The 23,671-nt window shown below is 37.0% G+C and overlaps 1 protein-coding gene across 1 annotated transcript in view; it reads left to right on the top strand.

Annotated features, from left to right (window-relative positions):
- Positions 1-23,671, top strand: part of ZNF407 (zinc finger protein 407) — a 350,859-nt gene that overhangs the window by 17,563 nt on the left and 309,625 nt on the right. The window contains exons 3-4 of the mRNA XM_009276673.1: positions 5,353-10,167; positions 16,013-16,127. Coding sequence (XP_009274948.1) covers positions 5,388-10,167; positions 16,013-16,127 — 4,895 coding nt within the window. The 5' untranslated portion in view covers positions 5,353-5,387. The remainder of the gene's footprint in view (positions 1-5,352; positions 10,168-16,012; positions 16,128-23,671) is intronic.

The raw sequence follows: 23,671 nt of genomic DNA, 5'->3' as shown, positions 1-23,671 counted from the left end.
CTGACCATTTGGAAATCCCAACGCATGAAAGAGCAGAATTGTTAGCTATAATTTTGGGACAAAAACTCCATGATTCTGACCATTTGGAAATCCCAACGCATGAAAGAGCAGAATTGTTAGCTATATTGGTTTCTGTGACACAGCCAAAGTATTGTGTATTGCACACCTGTAATTTAAAAATATGTGTGTCCCCTCATATATTTTGTAAAGATTTGGATATTTGGCCTATGCAGATGTAGCACATGTAACATAAACATTTTGCTTTTGAAGATCTCAAAAGCATGTTTCACTTCTTTCGGATACTTGGAAAATTATTGAAGAAAAGCACTGTGTTAAAGTCTTAGCTAATATTTCCAGTAGAATTACTGAGCTTAGCTTTTTCTGTGCACAAATGGTGAGGCCACAACAGGTTTCTTTCCAAAACTTAGGAACAGCAGCGTGCAGCAAAGAACCTTAAAATGTGTTAGGTAATGTATGACTGTCTCCAAGCAGAAGAATTTGTTAACCTGAAGCTAATGTGGCAAATTAATTTTTGGTCATATCCTTTAAGAATCTGTTCAGCTATACTTGATTTATATGAACATTAACAAAAGATTTATGTTACAAAAAGTCAACCCACTTTTGAGTTAGAACAGCTTCATTCTGAACATCAAATATGATGGTAAGAGAGAGCTGTTTGACAGAGCTGGGTTTTAAACTACGGAAATACTGAAGATTTGACTGCTGTCTGCTTAGCTTGGGCTTGATCCTGTGCTCTGGTGGTCTGCTGTGTCGTACCTGGCGATACCATCGGTGCAGTCTCAGAGCCTATATAAATCCTTTCTGGTTTATTTATGCAGTACATTAAGTGGTGATGTATTGTTGCACTTTAGAGATCTGTTACTTGTAAAAATGTAACTGGAATCTTTAAAAGGTGAAGGTAGAAGGAAAAGCACGAGAGGTTGCATCTTGCATTGGTTTTAGTCTTGTTGTTCCATGAATAAGGTAGTTCAAGAGCTGTTCTTCTCCACTTCTCCTGCTATATGAGTTTGCCAGCATTACATTGATATCAAAAGACTTAGTCACACTAATAAGTAGGAGTTAGACTTAAGCATGTGCTTAAGATGCCGTGGCTGCAGAGGGTTACTTGATACATCTAGAATGTGTTTTTGGTTACCAGTTGATTTAATCAAATTCCAGATGCTGATTCTTTGCTCCTGATGACGATCCCTGTGCCAGACTAAGGTTTGATCAAAGACTAATTTTGCAAAAAGAAGCCCATTTAACCTTATGTATCATGTGGCCACTGAATCTGTACAAACTCGGAGTGCTGCTGCTGCCTTCTCTGATGCATCGGTTTCCATATTAATACCAACTGTAGGCTAGCCCTTAATTAGTGTAGTGGCTTTGATGAGAGCAGAGGTGAATTGGTTTATGCAGGCTGAGGATTAGGACCACCCAGATTTGTGACTAGTTTGTTGCTTTGCCATTGTCCTCCTGTCCTGTGGCAAATCTGAGAAGGGGTTTTCAGAGGAGGAGCTTACAGCAGAGGAAGCACTATAGGCTCCTTTTGCCTAGAGGAAGCTTATGGTATGCTGAATGCATCCTTCAAGTAGTGGTAGTCGTTTGTGCAATAAATCCACGCAGGAAGCTGCGAAAGAGGTCTGCCCACAGCTCCCTTTGGGTGTGAGGCACTACTCTCCCATCAAGGAAGCTGAGGCATATGCTACTGATACTGTGTTAGAGAGACAGCTGTGTTATCTGAGCAAAGATCATAGCGGGGAGAAACAGAGACATGGTTCAGTGTTGTGGTCTAGGTCATGTCTGAGATGTGGAGAACTGACCACAGCTCAGCAAGTCTCTGACTGTGGTCCCAGCAAAAAGTAGTGACAATAGGCACTAAGTGTCTACCTCAGAAGACGTGCTCTTGTCCTACAGGCAACTTTAAGAGAGATCTAAAAGAAATTGAAGGCAATTTAGTTCCTTAGATTAATTAATATAGAGGTGACTTTAGAAAAACAACAGCAACCGCCTCATAGTTGTTTTCTTTCATAGAGGATTCTTTCTGGATTATGGTTTCATGCTAGTGCATACTCCCATGTAGTGATATTTTGACACAGTTTATATGGAGGTGGGACAGAGGCAAATCTAACTCTGGGAAGGGCGTGCAGGAGGAGATTATTTTCATGAAAACTCAGATGCGAGGTAGAGATGAAAACTGGTAAATTTACAACATTAATTGTTGCTACACCTAACTTGTGCTGTGCAGCCGAGGAGCTATTGCCTTGATAATACTTGTTATTAGTTGTGGGGAGAGATGTGAGGCTGTTGACTTCATTAGGAGTACTGCCTGTAAATGAAGCGGAGTGCATCCCTTGTCTGCGTGCTAGAAGTTTAACATGAAATGAAGGCAGAGATAAGTGTTTCTATTTACTGTTGACTTGGAGAACTGGAGGAATTATGCAAGAAGGCTGGGGCGTAAGGTTCCTTTGCATATTTGTATTACATATGTGACTATTTTAATTTCATACTGAAATTAGTGGCAGCACGTATGAGATTTGTGTTTTGCATTTTTCACTTGCCTAGCAACTAGTTTGTAGTTGTGACTACAAACAGTTTACAAAGATAAAATAAGGGAAATACATTTTTTTTTCCTAAACACTTGAAAAAATCCTTAATTGATGCAGTACAGTTGAGTTGAAGACAAGGTTGGATGCCAGAACTGGGTTTGCAATCTGGGATTTTTGGTAGAGCACAGAGCAGGATGAACTTCTATTGAAGAGTTTGTGAACAAATGCCGAGAAGTAAGGCTAAGCCTGCAGATACTGTATGCAAATAATCAGCCATCTTTTCTGAGGTGTGCGGGTGGCTAGTGGAGATGAGCTGAATCTGCACTGGTGTGGCAGAAAAGGCATGTTCTGAGACTGCTGATACCTGCCTGTGACAGCTGGGAAACATCCACCTCTGGTGATTACTGTATCTCTGGCTGAAAGTGGCTTGCGATTTCTGTCAGAGGTTGATCTAGGTGTGACAGCACTTTAAGGTTTAAATCAAATTATAGGATGGCTTTAAATGGGCATGAAGCGTGTCAGAAGCGAGTATGGTGTGGAGCCACCAGTCCCCTACTTATTAATAAGTCTTGAATGTATGAATTTTTGTCCATGGAGAAACCCCCTAATTATCCCCATACAACCTTGATAGTGGAAATTTCCAATGCAGGTATTAGTTCACTGCTGGACAGGTTCTCTGATAAATCAGATGGTCTGAGAGGAAAGTATCCTATAAAGAAGATGGAGAATTGGTTTGAGATTGCAAATTGTCTCGCACAGAAAAGAAAAAAATGCAGTTCTTCCCCAGGCCATGCAAGGGAAGAGTGGTCAGGTCTCAGTGCTGGGCTGGGAACCTGCTGTGGAGGTGCAGCAAGGCAAAGGACCTGCGGCTGCTGCGTGCAAACAGTTAAGGATGGGCTTGTGGCACTCATCACTGAAGTAATTTCTTGGTATTTCCCAAGTTATATAAATAAAGCTGTACTGCAGTTAAACAACATAATTTTTATCTGATCTTTTTTCTGTATCCCAAACAGTGCTCATAAACCTTTTCAGGGTAAGCTTGCACTTCAAAGGCTTCATCCTCCTCTGCTATTAATTGCTGTAGCATTTTTGAACATACGGACAATATGCTGACTTACACCAGCTGAGAATATAGACCTGATTGTTTTACTTCAGACTAATTGTGATAGTTTCTACTATGGTTTAGTGAACGAAGAAAAATAATAGTGTATAAGAATCAGAAAACCACAGTTAGAGAAGCAATATCTGGATCCTCCAAAGGGCTGTTGTGATCTAGAGGTGGTTATTCTCTTGTTATTTAGGTATAGCTAGCTTGGTATAAGTTTGGTCAGTACTTTAGCTCAATGAGAGACCTACAGTTGAAAAACTGTTCAATGTATGCAACTACTGTGCACTCAATTCCTTTTAGGCCTTCCATAAATTATTATTAAGCAGAAAAGCATTTTTTTACTTCCATAGGTAATAAGTGTAACTGATTTGAGTATATTTCCCCAATTTAATACTTTCTTACTTTGTCCTCAAAAATAAGCGTGGTTTTTTTTTCTTTTTTAGCATGTACTTGAATAGTTCTTTGTACCCTGCGTTGTCTGTATCAACATTGCAATTACTTAATCTTGTCAGGAAGTACTTACAATTGTGGTCATGGCCTCATTCAATGGGTAACTGAACAAAAAACTGGATACTTGGATCTGCAGCAAATTGATGTTTAAATCATAGTGTAAAGCACATAGATAAACATTTAGTATTTAATCATCTGTTAAAATGAAATGCATTTTCAATTCTCAATTGCTTCATATCAAAATGAAAAGGTAATAAGTGTCAAGATTTGATTTCCCACCCCGATCCCTCTTATAAACTGTGTTGGTAGCATCAGTTTTCTAGTGGTGACATCTTTTTGGGAGCAGGAAGGTCACACTGGGCAGCTGAGCAAAAGCTTTTGGTAACTGGATTTGGACAGTTAGAGTTTGTGCTGCCCTTCTCTGCACTGAGCAGGAAGGTCACACTGGGCAGCTGAGCAAAAGCTTTTGGTTTTGGACTTTGGACAGTTAGAGTTTGTGCTGCCCTTCTCTGCACTGTTATTATTTCACCCCCCCCCCTCGGCAATGAAGATCTAAAGGATATTTTTGGGAAGTAGGGGCTTTTTTTTTTTCTTTCCCCCCCCCCCCCCCCCCTTGGGAAAAGCAGCTTCAGAGGATATTTTAGGCATGATGGGGAACTCTACTTGCGGCATATTCTTTTAGAACATGGCTCTATTTGTGTTTTCCCTCTTTCTCTTTAGCAGGTAATCTAAGCAGAGGAAGGAAAAAAAGCTTCATACTTATAATGTTTCACATTTATGTTGGCTTTGTTTTGCTTGTTGCTGCAGTCATGGTCATTTTCTCCTTGGAGCTTTTAAATTTGGGAACCTGGATTTCTAGTTCAGGAAAAGTTGAACATCCTATGGCCGGTTCCCTGAAAGCTGTTAGTGTTTTGTGTCCTAAAAATGCTTCCAGAAACAAAGGTTAGGCTTGTCTGCTCAAGTTTAAGCATGTAGTAAATTACTTGATTACACTAAAACTATTGAAGCTAGTGCTCACTCACATGGTGCTCATCACGGTGAGAGCTCTGTAACCAAGTGCCTAGAAGTTGGTTTGATTTTTAGATGTCATAAGTTTAGACACCATGCTGAAAATGTAGCCTTGCATCTTTCATTGTGTCTGTCTTCCTGCCATGATTTTCATTTGCTGTATTGCTTTTTTTTGACTTGAGTCTTTTAACTTTTTGTTGTGCATAAAAGACTAATAACAACTCTTTTGTTTTATAGGTACTAAGCCAAATGATCTACAATTGATAATATCAATGTTAAGAATGGATGGGGAGGAAAATAAGAAGAGAGATGATGTTGATGAGAGTTTACAAACTGAGTTGACAGAAGAATCCCGGAGAAATACATCAGGAGAAAATGCTGGATGTGACTCTCTGTCTCAGCAGAAAACAAGGCTTGTATCAGATGAAGTGTTCAGGGACCTTGAAAAGAAAAGAAGAGAGAATGGCACAAACAAAAGGGCACTGTCAGGATCACCAAACCTGGATGTTGTTGAAGCAGACAAACCTGAAAATGTCTCCAGAAAAAGAAAGCGGAGTTCTTCAGAAGACGTGAAAGATAGTGAAAGGAAATTGCACAAAGTTGTAGCTGGAGAAGCAGGTAGTATAGTAGTTGGAGCTGTAAAGAAGGAAGGAGTCGCCAGTTGTCTTGGTGATGACATATTTAATTCAAATTTCCTCTGCCTACATTGTGATTTCAAATGTGCTGATGGTGCCATATTGAAAATTCACAAGGAAAATAAACATTCACAAGAGGTGCCAGCTGCTGTTCCCGAGAAGTTATCTTCTTCAGAAGAAATCAGTGTTGGCTATACCCTTGGAAACATAGACAAAGATCTTAAAGTCAAAATGAGTGATCAGTGTTTACCTTCCTGCTCTGATATGGAAAAACATGAACGAGAAAGCCCCTCTAAACAATCCAAAGAGCAAACATGTCCTCACTGTAGTTCCACAGCTGAATGTAGTTCACCATTACATATGCATGTTAAGCAAGATCATGAGAAATCCAAGATATTTTCTTGTGATCTTTGTGGTTTTCAGAGCGCTGAGGAAAATCTCCTAAATTCCCATTTCCTTGGCAAGACGCACCTTCGACGCCAAAATCTTGCTGCACGGGGAGGATTTGTACAGATATTGACAAAAAAATCCTTTAAAAACCAACAATCTACTGCAACCAAAGAGAGGAATGTCAGAGCAAAACCTGGGGCCAGTAAATTAAGGGCAAGAACTGCTGATGCAAAAGAATTAAGTGTTCGCAGTGCACTGAAAGGCTCAAAAGTAAGCTTGTCTAAACAAAATGATGGCACTGAACGTGTTGAAATGATACCATCTTCAAATGTTCCCACTGAAAAAACAGATACTATGACAGAAGAAACGTTGCTTTCTTCTGGTGTAGAAGGAGATTATGAAGTCCATACTGAAAAACTAGAAATACCAGGACCCTCAGAAAATATCTTGCAGAAAACAGAACTCCCTCCAACTACCAAAAAGCTAGTTAGCAGTTTAAACATGACAAGGAGATTTGATAGACCAGAACATAAAAGAAACGTTGTCTTGTTAAGGTCTTCATTTGGACAGAGTAGGTCTTTTAGATTAAAAAGGCAAGTTAAAAGAAGGTACAATTTGTTGGGCAATAGTAAGAGAGGCAAGTCTGAAACTCAGAGAGTACACATGAAGCGTATCTCCAGCACACATCTTAAACCTGGTGATTCAAGCCCAGAATTAGAAACAGGTGCTAAAAGTAATTGTAATACTACTTCAGAAATTCAAGATCTTACTGAAGATAAGCCAAATACCTTTTCTTCCAGTACTACAGATACTAAAGATTCTGACATTAAACTTGCTGCAGATCATGGTGTTCATCATTCTTGCATTGATTGTGGTCATGTTTTTCAGAACAGAAAAAGTTTGGAAATTCATGTTGCAAAGCTTCATACAAAAAGGATCCAGTTTCATTGTCAGATGTGTAGTTATTCCTCTGGAGTCAGGGAAGATATGAAGCAACACTGTCAGGACAGTAAACACCAGATGGGTGGTTGTAGCTTTAATTGTCAACTCTGTTCATTTACCAGCTTGAATGTGATCAGCCTTCAAAGCCATATGAGTGAAGCGCATAATATGTCCCATAGTTGTCCAACTTGCATTCTTTTTTTTCAAATGGAAGAAGAGCTGATAAATCATCAAAAAAAAGAGAAACATGATGGTTCATTATTTCAGCAAGCTACTGCATTGAGTAACAGTGATCAGACCTTGCAGGTGGTACCTTATACTGACTCAGTATCAAACAATAGCCAAAATCTTGCAAAGGAAATGGAAGTATCAATGAAAGCAAAAACTCCAGACTCTTCCTTCATAAATCACAGAAACGAACTGAAGCATTCTGTTCTGAATAAAACCCAATTTCAATGTAAAAAGTGTTTTTATAAGACAAGATCTTCCACAGTTCTTACAAGGCACATAAAACTCCGACATGCACAGGAGTATCACTTCCTTTGCAAAGCATGTAATCTCTACTCACTGAGTAAGGAAGGAATGGAGAAGCATATCAAAAGAAGCAAGCACCTTGAAAATGCCAGGAAAAACAACATTGGACTACGTTTTGAAGAATGTATTGAAAAGGTTTGTGTTGGTGTTGGTGGTATTAAAACAGTGGTGGATCCTTCCATTTCTGGGAGTGGGAATACAGAGTCAGATAAAGGAATTATACATGTTTCATCCTCTTCTGTGGAAAACATATCGAGAAATAAGGAATTTGTTCCACTTGATCAAAAGATTGGTGAAAATGAATTGGTTTTAGCTAATGCACCCAAAAGAGGGAAACCCAAAGGCACTATTTCTAGGACATGTACCCACTGTGGTCTTTTGGCCTCCAGTGTTACAAATTTGACTGTTCACATCAGACGAAAGCACAGTCATCAGTACAGCTATTTGTGTAAGGTTTGCAATTATTACACTGTAACCAAAGGAGATATGGAACGCCACTGTGCAACCAAAAAACACAAAAGTCGTGTTGAAATAGAAGGACATGGAAAACAGAACTCAGAGATCATCGTTAGCCCTGAAGGAGATAATTTTGAATCCATGAGCAAGAAGGTTAACAGTCCCGTGACTGCCTTCTATGAACATGTTGAGGATGGTAGCCAGTCATCAGATCTGGAAAATTCTGTCTTAGACAATCAGGAAGTTGAGCAAGGAGACGCTGAGCTAAAAGTTGTAAATGCCAGTAGGCTGCCAGATTTGGAGCATACTAGCAATCCATTAAATGTAAACCAACGTATATTTCTGGAACCAGCAAGGGTTACTCAAGATGGTGACCCATGCTTCCGGAGAAGAGCAGTGGGTGCAAACGACAACAAGTGCATACACTGCAGCTTCATTGCTCATTCTTCTTCTTCTTTAGAGCTGCATGTGAAGCGAAAACATACAAAACAATTTGAATACTACTGCATGGCTTGTGACTACTATGCTGTTACTCGCAGAGAGATGATTAGGCATGCAGCAACTGAGAAACATAAAATCAGGAGGGAATCTTACGTTTATTCTTCTTCTGGGGAGGAAGCAAACACAGCAAATATCACTAAAGAAGGCACTGCTTTGTCTCAAGAGGAGCTCCATCGCAGTGCAGGAGAATCAAAAACTGTTTCAGGTGAAACGAAGTGTGCCAATGATGCAGCAGAAGGTGATCGCATGAGTAAAAGCTTAACTGAGTGTACTGTCTTAGATGAAAATGCATCTCCAGGAATGCCTAAAGGCAGCAGTTCCCAAAATGCAGTAGAAGGTGAACTTGAAGAGGAGTCTAAAAATGGAGGAGAAAACCTTTCTTGTGAAGGATTCCAGCAAACTCCTCAAAAAGATAAAGTTGTTAAACTTGACAAGGAAGTTTCAGTTAAAGAAACAGGTACTTGTGAGTTGCAGAAAAGTAGGCATGGTCAGGAGCTGCTCAACTCAGATGGTGATTGCACTGCAGAAAATCAAAATAGATCAAGCAGCACAAACTTGAATTCCGGAAAAGGGGAGGAAAGCTTGGAAGCAAATAGAGAAAACCCTGAAGCAGAGTGTAGAAACGCAGACAATCTCAAAAAAATATCACTGAAAAAAAATAACCCACTTCTGCTAACCCTTCCAGAAAGAAGTAGTGCAGTAGAGCAATCCAATTTTGCTGGAACCATTGGAGAAACAGTACAAAATATACATAGTTTAGAGGGTGACAGAAGTTTCAAAGAGGATCCTACTGGGGAAGAGGAAGAAGCCCTTATGGAAGCACAACATGAAGCAGAAGTAACTATAAATAACAGTGTGTGGGAGGCAGATGGCTCAACAGCTGAGGGCATGCAAGAAAGTAGTAATGAGGCTTCAGGAACAGTTATCAGTACTGATGATAAAGGAAAGGCAGTGCAAAATTTTGGCAAGTTTGATTCTTCTATAGTGAGGTTAAAAAGCCATCAAGATGGGGAGGCCACTGACCATTCTGCTGAAGGACAAATATCAGGTGGAGTGAAAGCTAGTGAGCTCACAGTGAAAGCAGACCCTTCGCCAAGTGGTGGGAAAAAGAAGTCGGAAGGAATTTCCCTTGGGGAATCGACACGTATTCGCTGCGATGACTGTGGTTTTCTAGCAGATGGTTTGAGCGGACTAAATGTTCACATAGCCATGAAACATCCTTCAAAAGAAAAACATTTTCATTGTTTACTCTGTGGAAAATCATTTTACACAGAGAGCAACCTTCACCAGCACTTGGCCAGTGCTGGGCACATGCGAAATGAGCAGGCAAGCGTGGAGGAGCTGCCCGAAGGAGGCGCTACCTTTAAGTGTGTGAAGTGCACGGAGCCCTTCGATTCGGAGCAGAGCTTGTTTCTCCACATCAAAGAGCAACACGAAGAGCTGTTGCGGGAAGTGAATAAGTACATTGTGGAAGACACTGAGCAAATAAACAGGGAGAGGGAAGAGAACCAAGGCAATGTCTGCAAGTATTGTGGGAAGATGTGTAGAAGTAGCAATTCCATGGCCTTCCTAGCTCACATCCGTACCCATACAGGTATGGAAACTCTCTTTGCAAGTGATCTCTCTCAAACAGAGTCAATTATACCATTGGTCTTTTTCTGCCGGTTAATCTCTTTAACGTTTCTTATGAACTGGCATGCATATTGCCTGATGAGCCCCCGATGAAATTCAGAATTACCTAGAGGGATATGAAAATACAGTGACCAAAGGGCAGAAAATGTAAGAGCATTTTAAGCGCAGTCACCCTTCTGCTTTTTGTTTCATATAGAGAGATTTCCTTCCCTTTAATCTAAATTGCAGCTATTAACTGGTTCTTAAATTTATATAATGAAGCAGTGGTGGTGTGAGAGAACAATTAGGTTCGCAGTTGTTGGATATCCAAATTGTTTATTTCATTTAATTTCATTTCAGTTACACTTTCAGCATTACATAATGCTTCAGGATAGCCATTTGCTATTACATCATTCCTAAATAAATACCAATAAGAAGCATCAAGAGGTTTTTGTAGAAGTAAGTTATGGGAACTGGAATTGGTCAGCCTTTTTGGAAGGTAGTATGTAAGGCTGATGTGATGCACAGGGATGTAGCATCTGATTTAGTTTCTGTGCTGATCACACTTTCAATTCATTTTTATGTTTAATTTTAAGTGGAAAATTTAAAAACATTTTTGTAGAAAAATGCATAAGCTGCAGTTCTAAATTTATGTAAAAATTCACTGCGATGTTTCTATAAACCTGCCATACATTCTTTATTTTAAATAGACAGCTTTTCTAAATCACTGAGCTCTGCTTAGACAAGTGGTGTCTCCATGGTTGAATTTATGAGTGGATTTGAATAATAAATTCACATTTCAATGAACATATTTTCATTAAAACTGTAAGGTTTATTTTACTGTACTTTTAAATAATGGCTTATTATGGAAGCTATAGTTTAAATTCATGCAGTATTTGAAACTTAGTGCATGGTTACAAGGAAGAGAACAAAAAGGTAAGAAAAAAGAAACATAAAAGAATGGTAATTCCTGGCATAATCCTAAAATAGTTTTTTAAGTTTTTTTATGAAAAGGCAAGGGCGTGACTGGACAACAGAGTTTAAAATTAATTTTGGGGAACATGGGCATTGTATTTCAAACCTTTCAAAGTATTTTACTGTAACTGCAGTATATGTATACCAATACCAATAACTCACATACTTAATACTTTCAGCATTACTTCTATCCTGTCAATAACATAGTTATCTATTGCTTCAACTAATATCCAACTTTGAATGCAGCGTTAAGTCTTTAGAGGGACGCTCGTGTTCACATGGTCAGAACAGCTGTATAAGCCCTTAATATGCCCTCTTACGGCAGATAAAACTGAATAAAACTAAGAGGGAGGATGCTAATGGAGCTCTCTTTAGAATTCTTTATGCAACTGTCTGGTCAAGACATGTTGCTTATAATTGATGTGTCCATTACTTGAATTCTCTTGTAATTATAGTCAATAAGTCTTGTAAATGTGTTAAAGCTCACTAAAAGCATACAAATTCAAGAACAGAGTAAGGCTAATAATTTAAAATAATCAATGTAGGCATTTCAGCACTTAATTTCCCTTGTGTGTTGATAGCTGATCATTCTTAATCCATTAAGATTTATTTAGTCGTTTACAATGCAAAATAGGTTTGCACTGGTCACTTGTGCCATTTGAAAATGTCCACCAGGTTAAGTGCAGAATGTAGTCCATTAGTCTTCCTTGACTATATGTATTAATTGCATTTAAAATCAAGTTAATGTGGATGTGAAAGTGAGGTAACTATCAATATATGACAAAGCAACCCTACTTACATAAGTTACATCATTGATTGTAATGTTTAGTAAAAGTTAGTGTACTTTTTAACATCTTGTTAAAAGATGTTAAAAGGTCTTATCATGAAGTATATTTTTATTGTGCTTTTGGATGGCCCTAAATATGCAAAGCAGTAAAAGAATACATTTTATTTTGCAAATCATTTTTCAGTCATGCTTGCAGACGGGGTATAGAAGGGTTACAAATAGAGTTTTATCTGCCCTCTTTCTCACGGCACCTTTAAAGGAAATGCTTTTCTTACGCTTTGCTAATTCACATAAATAGTAATGTGGAGACTTTTATTAATAGTTAATGGGAAGAAGGCTTTCTCTTCCAATCCGTATTTTCATATTTGTGATTTCCTTTGTGACTTACAGAACTTTTTCTTCCAATCTGTATCACAATGGATGCAGTTGAATAAGAAACAAATATTTTTGGGTTATTGGGAGTGGTGGCAGAGGGAACTGACCTACTCCACCAACTGTATATACACTGGCTTATAACATTGATGAGGCAAAGTACAGTATTTCCAGCTTCCCATCTGTTCCAGAGTAACACCAGGTACATAATAGGAGCAGAGCTGCACATTTTCCCATTTATTGTTATGATTATGAGCTTTTTAAAAAAAATCTTTCTTCAGCATCCAGATGTGCATATATATGTTTATATATGTATGTATGTGTAACCATATCCAACTCCTTGCCTTTTTTTAAATTGAGTAATTGGTGATGGGGGGGCGGGAAGGGAAAGTTTTAGAAAGATACAACTAATGATGTCCATTAATAGAAAAATAATGTTTCAAAATACCGTTAAATAACGTAGGAGATTTTCACATTGCAAATGAAAGGGAAGCTTTGCTAGAGAGGAGATAACAAGTAAGTCCATCACATGTTGACAAGTGAAAATGAGGCAGTGTAAAGAAAAATAAAAGGAGTAGTAGAGGTGGAAGACTTTTTAGTTCACAATTGATGCAGGTCCCATAAACTTAATTAACAATCAACATCTGAGGAAAAATCACCTGCAACCACATCATCTTTGTTTCATTTCTCATCAGATTTCTCAGTTAATGGGAGTTTTGCTCAATGTAAATGCGGTATCTTACTCCCCACGTCCTAAACGTAGGAGGAAATGGTATGATGGTATTTTATGCAGCTCTGCTCACTTTGCATTGGTCCTGAGCTAGGGACACAGCTATGCCTGCAGATGCAGATGGTGTTGCCTTTGGCTGGCTTAAATCTGAGGCAGTGAATTTTTCTTATAGTTTTGAGTCTCTGTTGTCTTAATGTAAAATAAAGACTATGAACTCCAGTCTTCTCTGTAAAACAGTAGCATGGTTTGTCTGTCTGGCTTGAACTCTTAAATTTAGTCTATTTTCAATTTGGTGGTTTGTTTTTTTTTTTTTCTTTCTTCCCCCAATTCTCTTGTTAAGAGCCTTGTTGTTTACTGCTACCATCAGAAAATGTACACTTTGTTTCCATGCCATAACTTGTGGGTAAAGTAATTCTGTGGCGCTTTTTTTTTTTTAAAGTCATTTGGTTAGAAAGATGCTATATTGGAAGTGTTTTTCTCATTTTTCTGTGAACTAAAAGCCAAGTGTGAAACCAATAGTATCACATTTAACACAGCATATGAGAACCATTAGAGTTTGTGATAATATAGGTATGGCTAAGAAATGGTTAATTGCTTCAACATTGTTTCAGATAGCCTTATGGTAAATACAGATTTTTTGCCCCATTAGTTTAACTCTTAGTCTAATGCCTTCATCTGAAGTATAAAATTTTGGCTTGTTCCATCCAAGAACATACTGGAACAAATTTGGCACCAGCAACCTAAAAGGGAGATGCACGGCTTTTGTTTCAGGTGATAAGTACTGACTGGAGCCTGCCAGCACTTGAATTTTCATGGAGTTTAAAATGGAGATGTTAACAGATATTCAGCTCTGGATCTGAGAAATAAATAAAAAAACCTCATGGCCTCAGTGATTTTTGGATGAGAGCAGTCAACAGAATAATACATTTCTGTATTGTCAGCACACTGTAGCTACGATTGGTCTGAACTCGAGTTTTTCACAAAGGATTCATGTAAATGGAAGCCAGCAAAGGTCTTGTATGGAAGCCCTGCAGGACACCTGCAGTAACAGAATGAGGAACGAATTTACAATTTAGTCAGTAGGAGAGAAACTAAGGGAACATAGGATTGGATCCACATGGTATTTGAATTCTGTGACAAAAAAGAGCAGTATAAGCACCAATAGATTTAAAAAAATCCTTTCCGACTGTGGCCTTGATGTTATTAATTGTGCAATTAGTCTTTAAGATCATAAGTTAAAACATCAACTTTTAATACTCTTTTATTTAATGCAAAGATAGGCTGTTTTTTATTTGCATGGGTCTCTTTATGGAATGCAGTGTTGATTTGAAATGTCACCAAATTAATGATTAATTTAGCTTTATCAGGATCATTTAAATAAACTGGGGTTTTTCAGTGTGATTGATAGAATGTGATTGCTGTTAGCTGCAATCTCAACCTGCTTTTGACATTTAAACATATAAAGCTGACTAGATATAACCATTCAGGTGCTAAATATATTTTACATCTACTTCCAACAGTAGAAATGGAAGTATTAAGAGATCTGGCTTCATTGTCATTGAACTGTGAAATATTCAACCTTGTCTGCCCGTGCTTAGTACTGTTGACTTTTTTATTTCAGTTAGAAGATTAAAATTAATGCTTCATTTTTCGTCAGCTTTTGGGAATTAAATTGAAATTTAAGTCTAAAAATTTTTTTACTAAGATCCTCAATTTCACCAATGGATTCTTGGAGGATATTCTGTTTTCAAGGGCAAAGCAAAAAGGTTCATTGATCAAGTATGATATAGTGCAACATTTTTCTTATCAGAGCTCTTTATGTATATTTATTAAAGATCACATATTTCATATTATGCTTAACTGTATTAGAAGAAGTACTTCACAAAACATATACTAAACATAATATGGAGACTCTGTGACCATATTGTACTTACTTTTAACTGCAATCCTATGATTTTGATTTATTGATTTAAGGATTTAGCGGTCAGAAAATTGGAAAGTGCTACAGCATGCTTTAGAATGGTGTTGCTGCGTAGTAACATGGGGACTGACATGTGCCCAATTTAACTATTTCAGTAAAAAAAATAGTTTTTCCATCCTCGAGAGAGGGTCACTGTTAATTAAGATAGACAAATAATTTGACTTTTTGCTGAAATGATGTGATACAAGAAATAGGCTGGTATTTCTTCCTTGGAGAAGTAATTTCAGAGTTCTTTGGTCTGCAGTAGACATTTAATATTAAAGTTTGTTCTTGAAATAAATAATAGCCAAAATGTCAATACTTCTGGTTTGCAGAATAATCATAAATTCTTGACCATAAAACAGTCATAAAGGCATAGTATTTTATCCACTGTATATTCATACATTGCATGTCATTACAATAGCTAGGTGATGAATCATTTTCTGTGTGTGACAGAACAAATCTGAAATACCAATGCTAATGTGAAATCTATTCAAAGTCGGAAGACTTGTAAAATTACTTTACTTTAAATATATTTGCTTAAAAAAATAAGTACATTTTGCAGTTTACACCAATATCAAGCCACTTTAAGACCATTACCTGAGCGTCAGCATTTGGAAATGGGGAAAGGTGTAGAACAACTTTTGACGTCTTGCTGCCTTAAAGGTTATCTACCTACTATACTGGCTTCTCATTTTAATATTTTGTGGGTTTTTTTAATAATAATAAAAAAAGAGTAAATTATTATTAAAAGTTAAGTGAGTCATTTCCGCGATCTTGAGCTTAAGGAAACTTTAATGAGTAATGTATAGTATATACCGTCTGTGTCCTGGGAGTTACAAATTTATGTACGAGATCCTTTTTTTGTTAGGCAAAAATCTCAAACAGGTTAAATGTGGGATAGGCTTTTTTAAAGGTTATTTTTCCCAGGATTTTTTATTTCTTTAACCGTGGGTGATATATTATTCTAATTCAACTCATATCTCATGCTAAATTTTACTTAGGATCAAAGCCATTCAAGTGCAAGATATGCCACTTTGCAACAGCTCAGCTCGGAGATGCCAGAAACCATGTCAAGAGGCACCTTGGGATGAGGGAATACAAGTGTCATGTCTGTGGGTGAGTAAATTGAAACAGTCTCCACCATGGTTAACCAGGAGGAGAGTACAGGATATGCATTGTTTCAGAATTGAAAACTGTGATGTGAGCAAGAGTGGCTAAAATTATGCATGCATATCCTCCTTTCCATTGTTATGGTAAATTCCTTAAATACAGTTATGACATTCTTTTCCCACTTCTAATCCTGCACTGAAGATGAGCAATTTTATGGGCTACAAGGTCAATTTGAACCTGTAATCTGTAAATTGACTAAATTATAGGATGTTCATTCACATTGCCAGGGAGAACTGTAAATTCCATTTAAAGACATAAAAAATATATAATATAGACTTTACTGTGTGGGGTTTTTTCTTTTGCTATACTGTTATAATTTTTACCATTAACACAGATTTCTGGACTCCATTAAGGTTTTCATTCTTTACAAAAACAAAACAGAAGACTGATTTTTCAAACAAACGGATCTAAAATATTGCAGGCATAAGACTTTAAAAATAAATTGAAGTCTTTTATGTATGCTTGTGTTCTTGTTTGTTAGGCAAAAAATCTTGTTTTTCTTTTTTACTTAACCGTTATTTCCTCAGAAGGATCGTTCATAATGTTTAATTGTCCTTCAAATGTGTTGCATTTAATAGGAGGCATTGAGACTCCTTAATGCAAAACTAATTAATTTAGCAGAAATGTTTAAAAGGTTTTAAAATGCCATGGCATATATGGTACATCATAGGACATTCAAAGTTGGATTTTAATACCCTAGTTCTGATTAAAAATATATTTTAATGTTATTATGCTGGAGAAATTAACTAATATATGCATCATATAAAAACATTTTACTCAAACCTATGTAACCTGCTATAGCAGTCTTATGGCTAATGTGTAGAACAGCACAGGTTCAATTAGATGATGCAGTGCACACATGAACGGTGTGGTGTGGTGTTGGGGATAATATTCAGCAGGAGGGGGTTTTTTAGCCTTAGTATACCAACCTACTGCAGGACAAAGTGAGTTACACATTTTAAAGGACAAGTGAATCTTCAGCTGAAGATGCAGCTGAGTGATTTTCACTGATTCATCTCTCTGTTTTTCAAATAATTTTGCATGCAGCATTATGAGATACTTTGGATGTTTTTACTCACTTAAGAAAATTAATTGCTGACTTCTTGAAACAAGAAATGAAAATGTATGAGCCTAATTCTTAAGTCCACTGCATATCAGTAGTAGAATAACTTGTGCTACTCTTCATTTTGCAGCATGTTCAAAATGAACATTGTGCGTGGTAGGCTATTTTATGTTGTTTGAAAAATCTTATTTACTATGTCTGCTATATGAACTGCTGAGAATTTGGCATGGAAGATAGTGAACAACTACAGATCCACAAAACTGTTTAGCTAAGGCTAAGCTCTGTTCTTTAGAAATTGTCAACAAACTTGACAATGGTTTTTTATTCAATTCCCTGTTAACTTAAACTGAAAAATCATCATATTATTTAACTACGTTATCGTGAGAGGAAAAGTAAAAAAAGTCTCAAAATAGCTAATATCTCTTATAAAAAAGAGAATTAAAATGATTAGGATTTGGCACAGTACCTCATTTTTTCAAAATCTCATTCCTTCACTTCAGGATTGACATGTTCTTAGAATCTGTCTCAGAAATTACACAACTCTCAGTTGCAATTCATGACGGTTATGCAAGAGAGAGAGCAAAACATGTATGAATGATTTAAACTGTGGACTTGAATGTTAGTCACTTTGCTAAGCTGATTGCTTACTGTATGTTGCTGACATGTCATACCTGGTAGCCAAGCAGGTACTCATTTTCCATTTCTGTGCAGTATTGTATAGCTAATTTTCATCAACACCGTGAACCTGCGCTATTTAGATATGACAAAACAATCACAAAAATCTGATTTATATACCTGTTTAAATAATCATCACATTTCACTTAATGTGCACCAAAACTGTATTGTAAGAATTATACATTAACACTGATTTAATTGGAAAAGACATTTTTGTACTGTAGCTAACAGTCCTGAAGAATTGAGCAGGATTTGAAGGAGGAATGACCAGAGCAGTTTGAACTGTAGTCCAAATAATGAATATGCCATCCTTAAATGTGGAAGAAGAGAAAAAAGTGTAATAGCCTGTGCTGTATTTCTGCTATTTTAGTTGAAAGGATTGGGTAGTGTGTAGGTTAAAAAAATAAAGTAGCAACATAAAAAAAAATAAAATTGCCAGGATTGGCTATCGGATTAGTGGCACTACAGAACATTGGTACATTAACACCACTGACAATGTCAATTCATTATCATTGATGGCTAAATAATCTTGGAAATGCTCAGTGGACCTATTAGTTCCTGAACATAAGCAGCTCATGCTGCATTTCTTCATTAGCTTTAATTGCTATAAATTTTACCTTTTTAAAAATCATGCTTTAAAAGGTGAAGTGATCTTTCAGGAACATTAACTCTGTAATTTTGTCACAAACAGAAGGTCCTGCACTATGTTTTCTTTTCTGCAGTAGTTAATATTCTATCCTCTGACTTTTAGATTCATAGTAATAAGCCCTCTGCTAGTTGTGAGGATAAATTGTGTTTCAAAAGCTTTTGAATCTGCTTGGGCACTTTTTAAAGGTGAAATGTCAGTGCAACGTAGTGGTGTAGTGTGGTCTCAAAATACCACTTCTTTTTTTTTTAAGACAAAAATTCTCTGGAAATTTTTGTCTTTAAAAAAAAAAAGGCAAAAAGCTATATCTGTGGTGGTGTTTTAGGAAGGGTTTGCTGTGTCTCAATTTTCCAAATGATCCTCATATTTACATGATACAAAATACACAATATATAATTCACTTAGCTGTTGAAAAAGGCAGTAATTTTGCTGTGTTGTTTTATTTTTTTTTAATTGAAGTTCAGGGTTTGTTTTTCTTCAGCTGCACAGCAGAAACTACATGACACAGAAATTGGACATCGCTAATGTTTTAACATTTGGAATAAACCGTCTGCTACTCATTTCCTTATCGCAGATGTGTGTTAATTGTTTTCCTTTCCATACCCATGGCTGTAAAATATATCACATTATTTCAGAGGTAGTGTCTATTTTCTGCGGGTAGCAAACTGCTGCATATTTGAATTTAATATTTGAAAGTCTGGCTCTGAAATTGGCTGATACCCTGGGTTAGACAAGCAAATCTTGGTTGCCCAGCATTTGAAATTTTTGTTTCATTTGCCAGTGAAATGCAGTGAAAAGGCTTATCGTGCACTTTTCAAATTTTATGCCTCAGGTAGAACATGAAAAATGCATTGTTCTGCACTTGAGATTTTGAACAGAATTTATAGGCAGTGTTTGATTTAAAAATGCATCTACTATGCCTTTGCCTTTTTCTTGCCTTTGCTTTCAGAAACAGAATTTTTGGGGATGTAGTTACATGTTTCAGTTAAGAGTGGCTGCTGCTTTCTTTTTTTTCTCTCCTTTATGACTTCTTAAAAATCTACTGAGGAAGATGGGTATAAGGTAGGTTTGGATTTTTAGGAAAATTTTCGGTATTTAAAACATCCACATAAACATTTTGTATTACCTTCCTAAAAATTGAAAGGACATTTGTAGTAATGTCTTTATTATGTTTATTCCATCTATAGTATTCCCTATATAGTAATCAAGTGCTTTAAGGAACAAAAGTAAGTATTTGTATACACAAAGGAATTTGGAATGGGGTGGAAAAGGTTGGGGTTTTTTCTGTATTTTGCTGAAGCAGTTCTTTCTTACGGGGTGGGGTTTTTGGGGTTTTTTTTGCTTTGTTTTGGTCTTTTGGTGGATGGAGGTATTAATCTTTTTTACTTTCTGCTCCTCAGTTCTTGATTTGCTTTGAAACTCCTTTTTGCAGTTAATTCTGGAGATGTCATAAGATGTTCTGCCAAATAAGTGTTTTGCTAAATTCGGTTATTTTTTAAAGCCTCATATAAACAAGCTTTGAGAGAGTTATAGTGTCCCAAGCATGGAAATAACTTCACTTTTGCTGCTGCTGTTAATGCTAAGACTAGTTCAGAGGTCTTGATCTGTATAAAGTTCAATATTTTAATGACCCTCGTTGCTTTGAGAATGTCTAAAGAAAAATACTCGCCTGTATTGAGTATAGTGGCTAATAGATCTTCATACTTTATAGATAAGAATGTGCTTTAACCAGCTGCATCAAAAAATTGGCTGCACTCCTGTATGTTGTGTTCTCAAAAATCTTTTAGATTTTCAGATTTTTTTAACTGATTACTGTTAATGTCAGGCTACTTTTAGTGAAAGCCTGCTCTTAAGATTGCTTTTAGCAAGCAAAAAAGACTTATTCATAAATTTATTGGTAGGAGCAGGAAAAACATTATATTTTCAAGGATGCCTTAATGTACTGTAATATAAATTAATTATTTATACTTGTGCCGTTTGGGAAATAGAAAGTTGCTACTCTAGTAAAACTATTTTTGTGTGGTATTACCTAGTTTTTGTGCATTAGAAGGGATCTCTGTGTAGATGATTATAATGTCACTTTCTGACCTTTGCAGCTTGAATAATTGTAAATCATTGCTTCATAACGTGTCAGAGAATGTCTGTACTAGGCAATTAAATGGCAGAATATAATAGACCAAATTATTGCCTGTCATGTTTTCAACAACACAGTTAGTATTTGAGTTACACTTAATCATTACGTGCATTAGCAACTTCATTGGAATCCAGCTTCAGGCTGAGCATGAAATACATTACATTATTTAAACCTCTAATGGTAGAAGTCATTTATTTGTGTTGAAGTGTACAACATGCAGAGTTTCATAAAGCAAGGAACACTTGAGAGCTTAATTTATCCAAATCAAAGTCTAAATGCAGATAAACACAAGTGGCAAAAATTAGTAATTTTTATAGGCTGGAAATATTTAAAAATACATGGTTGTGGGTAATTGTAGGCAGCAGGAATAAATTAAAATCACTATTTTTAGTCAGCTCTTGAGAACTAACTGTTGTATACCTAAATCATCAAATGCATCATGAAATTGCATTTTTGAATGAACAATTAATTACACACATCATACCTACAGATGTGTCCAAACAAAAAATATGTATTTTGTTCAGCTGTTTAGATCAGAGATAAGTGCGTGTGAAATGACTGTTCCAGATCCAGCTATTCTGAGTTTCTCTATCTGCATTCTGCTGTTTGGTCCTAGCATACACTTGTGTCTACATTTACTTCAGTGAAGAAAATGAGGTGAGCCTATGTAATAGCTTTCCAAACTTGCACACACTTTTAAACAAATTAATAAGAAAATACTAGGAAAATATGTCGAGTAAGGTAACATATGTGTTATATTATCTTGCCAATTTTTGTTCAGTTATCTATCATTTTATTAGAGTTGCAAACCTGACCTTCAGTACATAGTCTCTATTTTTAATATTTAAGAAAACTGCTTGAAATGGAAGCAATTTACTTTTATTCAGAAAAGCTCCCAGCGTCTTTAAACAGCTGGTACGGATCCTACGGTGTGTTGCGTGAGACTTTCTTGGCCTGGAAGTCTGCCACGGAGTTGGCTGGAGTTAAAGCGAGTGAGTGGGAGACTCGGGTACAGGCGGTGGAGGGACTCTTCTGTTTGAGACTGGTAGTACAATTGATACAGAAAAGTCAAGACCGACTTTCTGACTTATTAAAATGTGGTTTTAGCAATTCGCATGATAAATTGGATTATAAAAATGATTTAGTTGTACTTGATGAAGAGGGAAGGTATATAAGGGACATACTTGTGAGAGTACATGTTTGTATTTGAATTGGAGATAGTGATTCAGACTAATATCTGTGCTGCGTGCAATCCAATTCAATGCACTTCCAAATGGTAATTATCAAGATGCACAGCGGTGTGACTATGATATGTGCGGCACGTGTAACTAGTGCTTTTACAGACATGCATTTTTAATTTTTTACTTTACTGTAGATCGCTCTGGCGTCCAGGATGCGTGCGTTTCTCTTAGGCCGTAGGCACCTCGCATCCTCCGAGAGCAAGCGCTTTCTGTGCCCGCGCGGGGGGGGGTTGAGGCCTTCCTGAGAAGGCAGGCGTTGTGACTAATGGGAAACAGGCCGATGGTGCAAAAATTGGGGCTTAACAGTTAGTGCTAAGGCAAGCGGCAGTCCTAATATTCAGTATACCTACTGAAAAAGAGACTTCTGTCCTTAGAATCCATGGTTCAGAAGGATTGGCCTAAGCATAGAGAAAGATACTGTTAAAAATTGCCTTCTGTTGGCTGAAGGAGATGGCAAAAAAGTTGGCTTGGTTTTGGTTACCATGAGAAGAAGGGAGCCTGAGAGTTGTCGGTGTGGGTGGTTGCTACTGACAGGGAGAGAGGTTTACCTGATTAAAATTTTGGTTGAGTCGTTTTGTTGATAGGCTTAAGTCGCATGGTTTGGATTTATATCCAGAATTCAGAAGGTTTACATTTGCTTTATTTTTGGTTTTAATCATTTATGCGTAGGAATTGCATCAAGCTCCTGATTCAGCTGTGATTTTCCTTGGTGCTTTTAGTAACTTTACTTTAAAATTAGAGGATAACTAACTGAGCCTAATCTTTATCAATGAATATCTCTTCCCTAGTACTACAGGGTTTGGTAAGAGAAACGGGACGTTACCCAGAAAGGGAAAAAACAGACTCTGATTTATGTTTTATACCTTTTAGCCGTAAGTTGTTGGAATGCCCTCAATTTTAACCAAATTTAATCTATAAGAATTGACGGCTGAATCAATCTGTTGGGGCATCTGGGTTCTTTGTGTCCAATTTTACTTGCATCAAATGTATTACCGTAACGTAGCTTCTGCTACGTTAGTAGTTACTGCTCAATTCATTGGAACACCCCAGCATCTCAGAGGATGCGGCGTGCATTGCATCTACATCTTCTTTCACGTCTAAATGGTCTGTTTAAAAACCTTAACTTTGTTTTTCTTTCCAGTGATTTTTCCTCCTGTTTGCACTGTAATCACTGGAAATTGTGTTTCCTGGGTTTAGTACAAGCAGAATCAGGCCTATAGATTTTAAGCACTTCAGGACAATTGATCTTACTTTCTGTGTTTATTACAACCCTGGGCACCTTCTCGAGACTCGGCGATTAGTTTACTAGGGTAGAACTGGTTTCTCTAGAAAATTTGTGTCTCGGTACATTCGTGTTTCAGGTATCAACAAATCTAAATGGTAGCAATTGGAAGAGCTGACCAGCTCCCGATTTCATTTTAGTCTTTCTGGCTGTGGTGTGTTGTCTTTCATCCCATTTTTCCTACTGTAATTCACACTCCCATTAGCCAGACAGATTATAGTAGTTACACTCAATACAGATGGAGAGAGAAAGCAAAATCTCTCTTTATGGGCTAAAGCCAAGGTAAATACATGTCACAAATCTTTTGAACTGTGACGTGATTGTCAGCTGTCCCAGCAACGGGGTAGGTGTTTTGAATAGAACAGGCTTAAAAACAACTGACGACAGCAGCAGAAGCAACTAGGTTGCCATCCCTGATAGCACCATTTCTCTAGTTTACCATGCTTAAA

The sequence above is a fragment of the Aptenodytes forsteri genome, unplaced genomic scaffold, assembly GCF_000699145.1.
Source record: "Aptenodytes forsteri isolate BGI_AS27 unplaced genomic scaffold, ASM69914v1 Scaffold97, whole genome shotgun sequence".
In the NCBI taxonomy this organism is placed as follows: domain Eukaryota; kingdom Metazoa; phylum Chordata; class Aves; order Sphenisciformes; family Spheniscidae; genus Aptenodytes; species Aptenodytes forsteri.
This window is presented reverse-complemented; position numbering and strand designations above follow the sequence as displayed.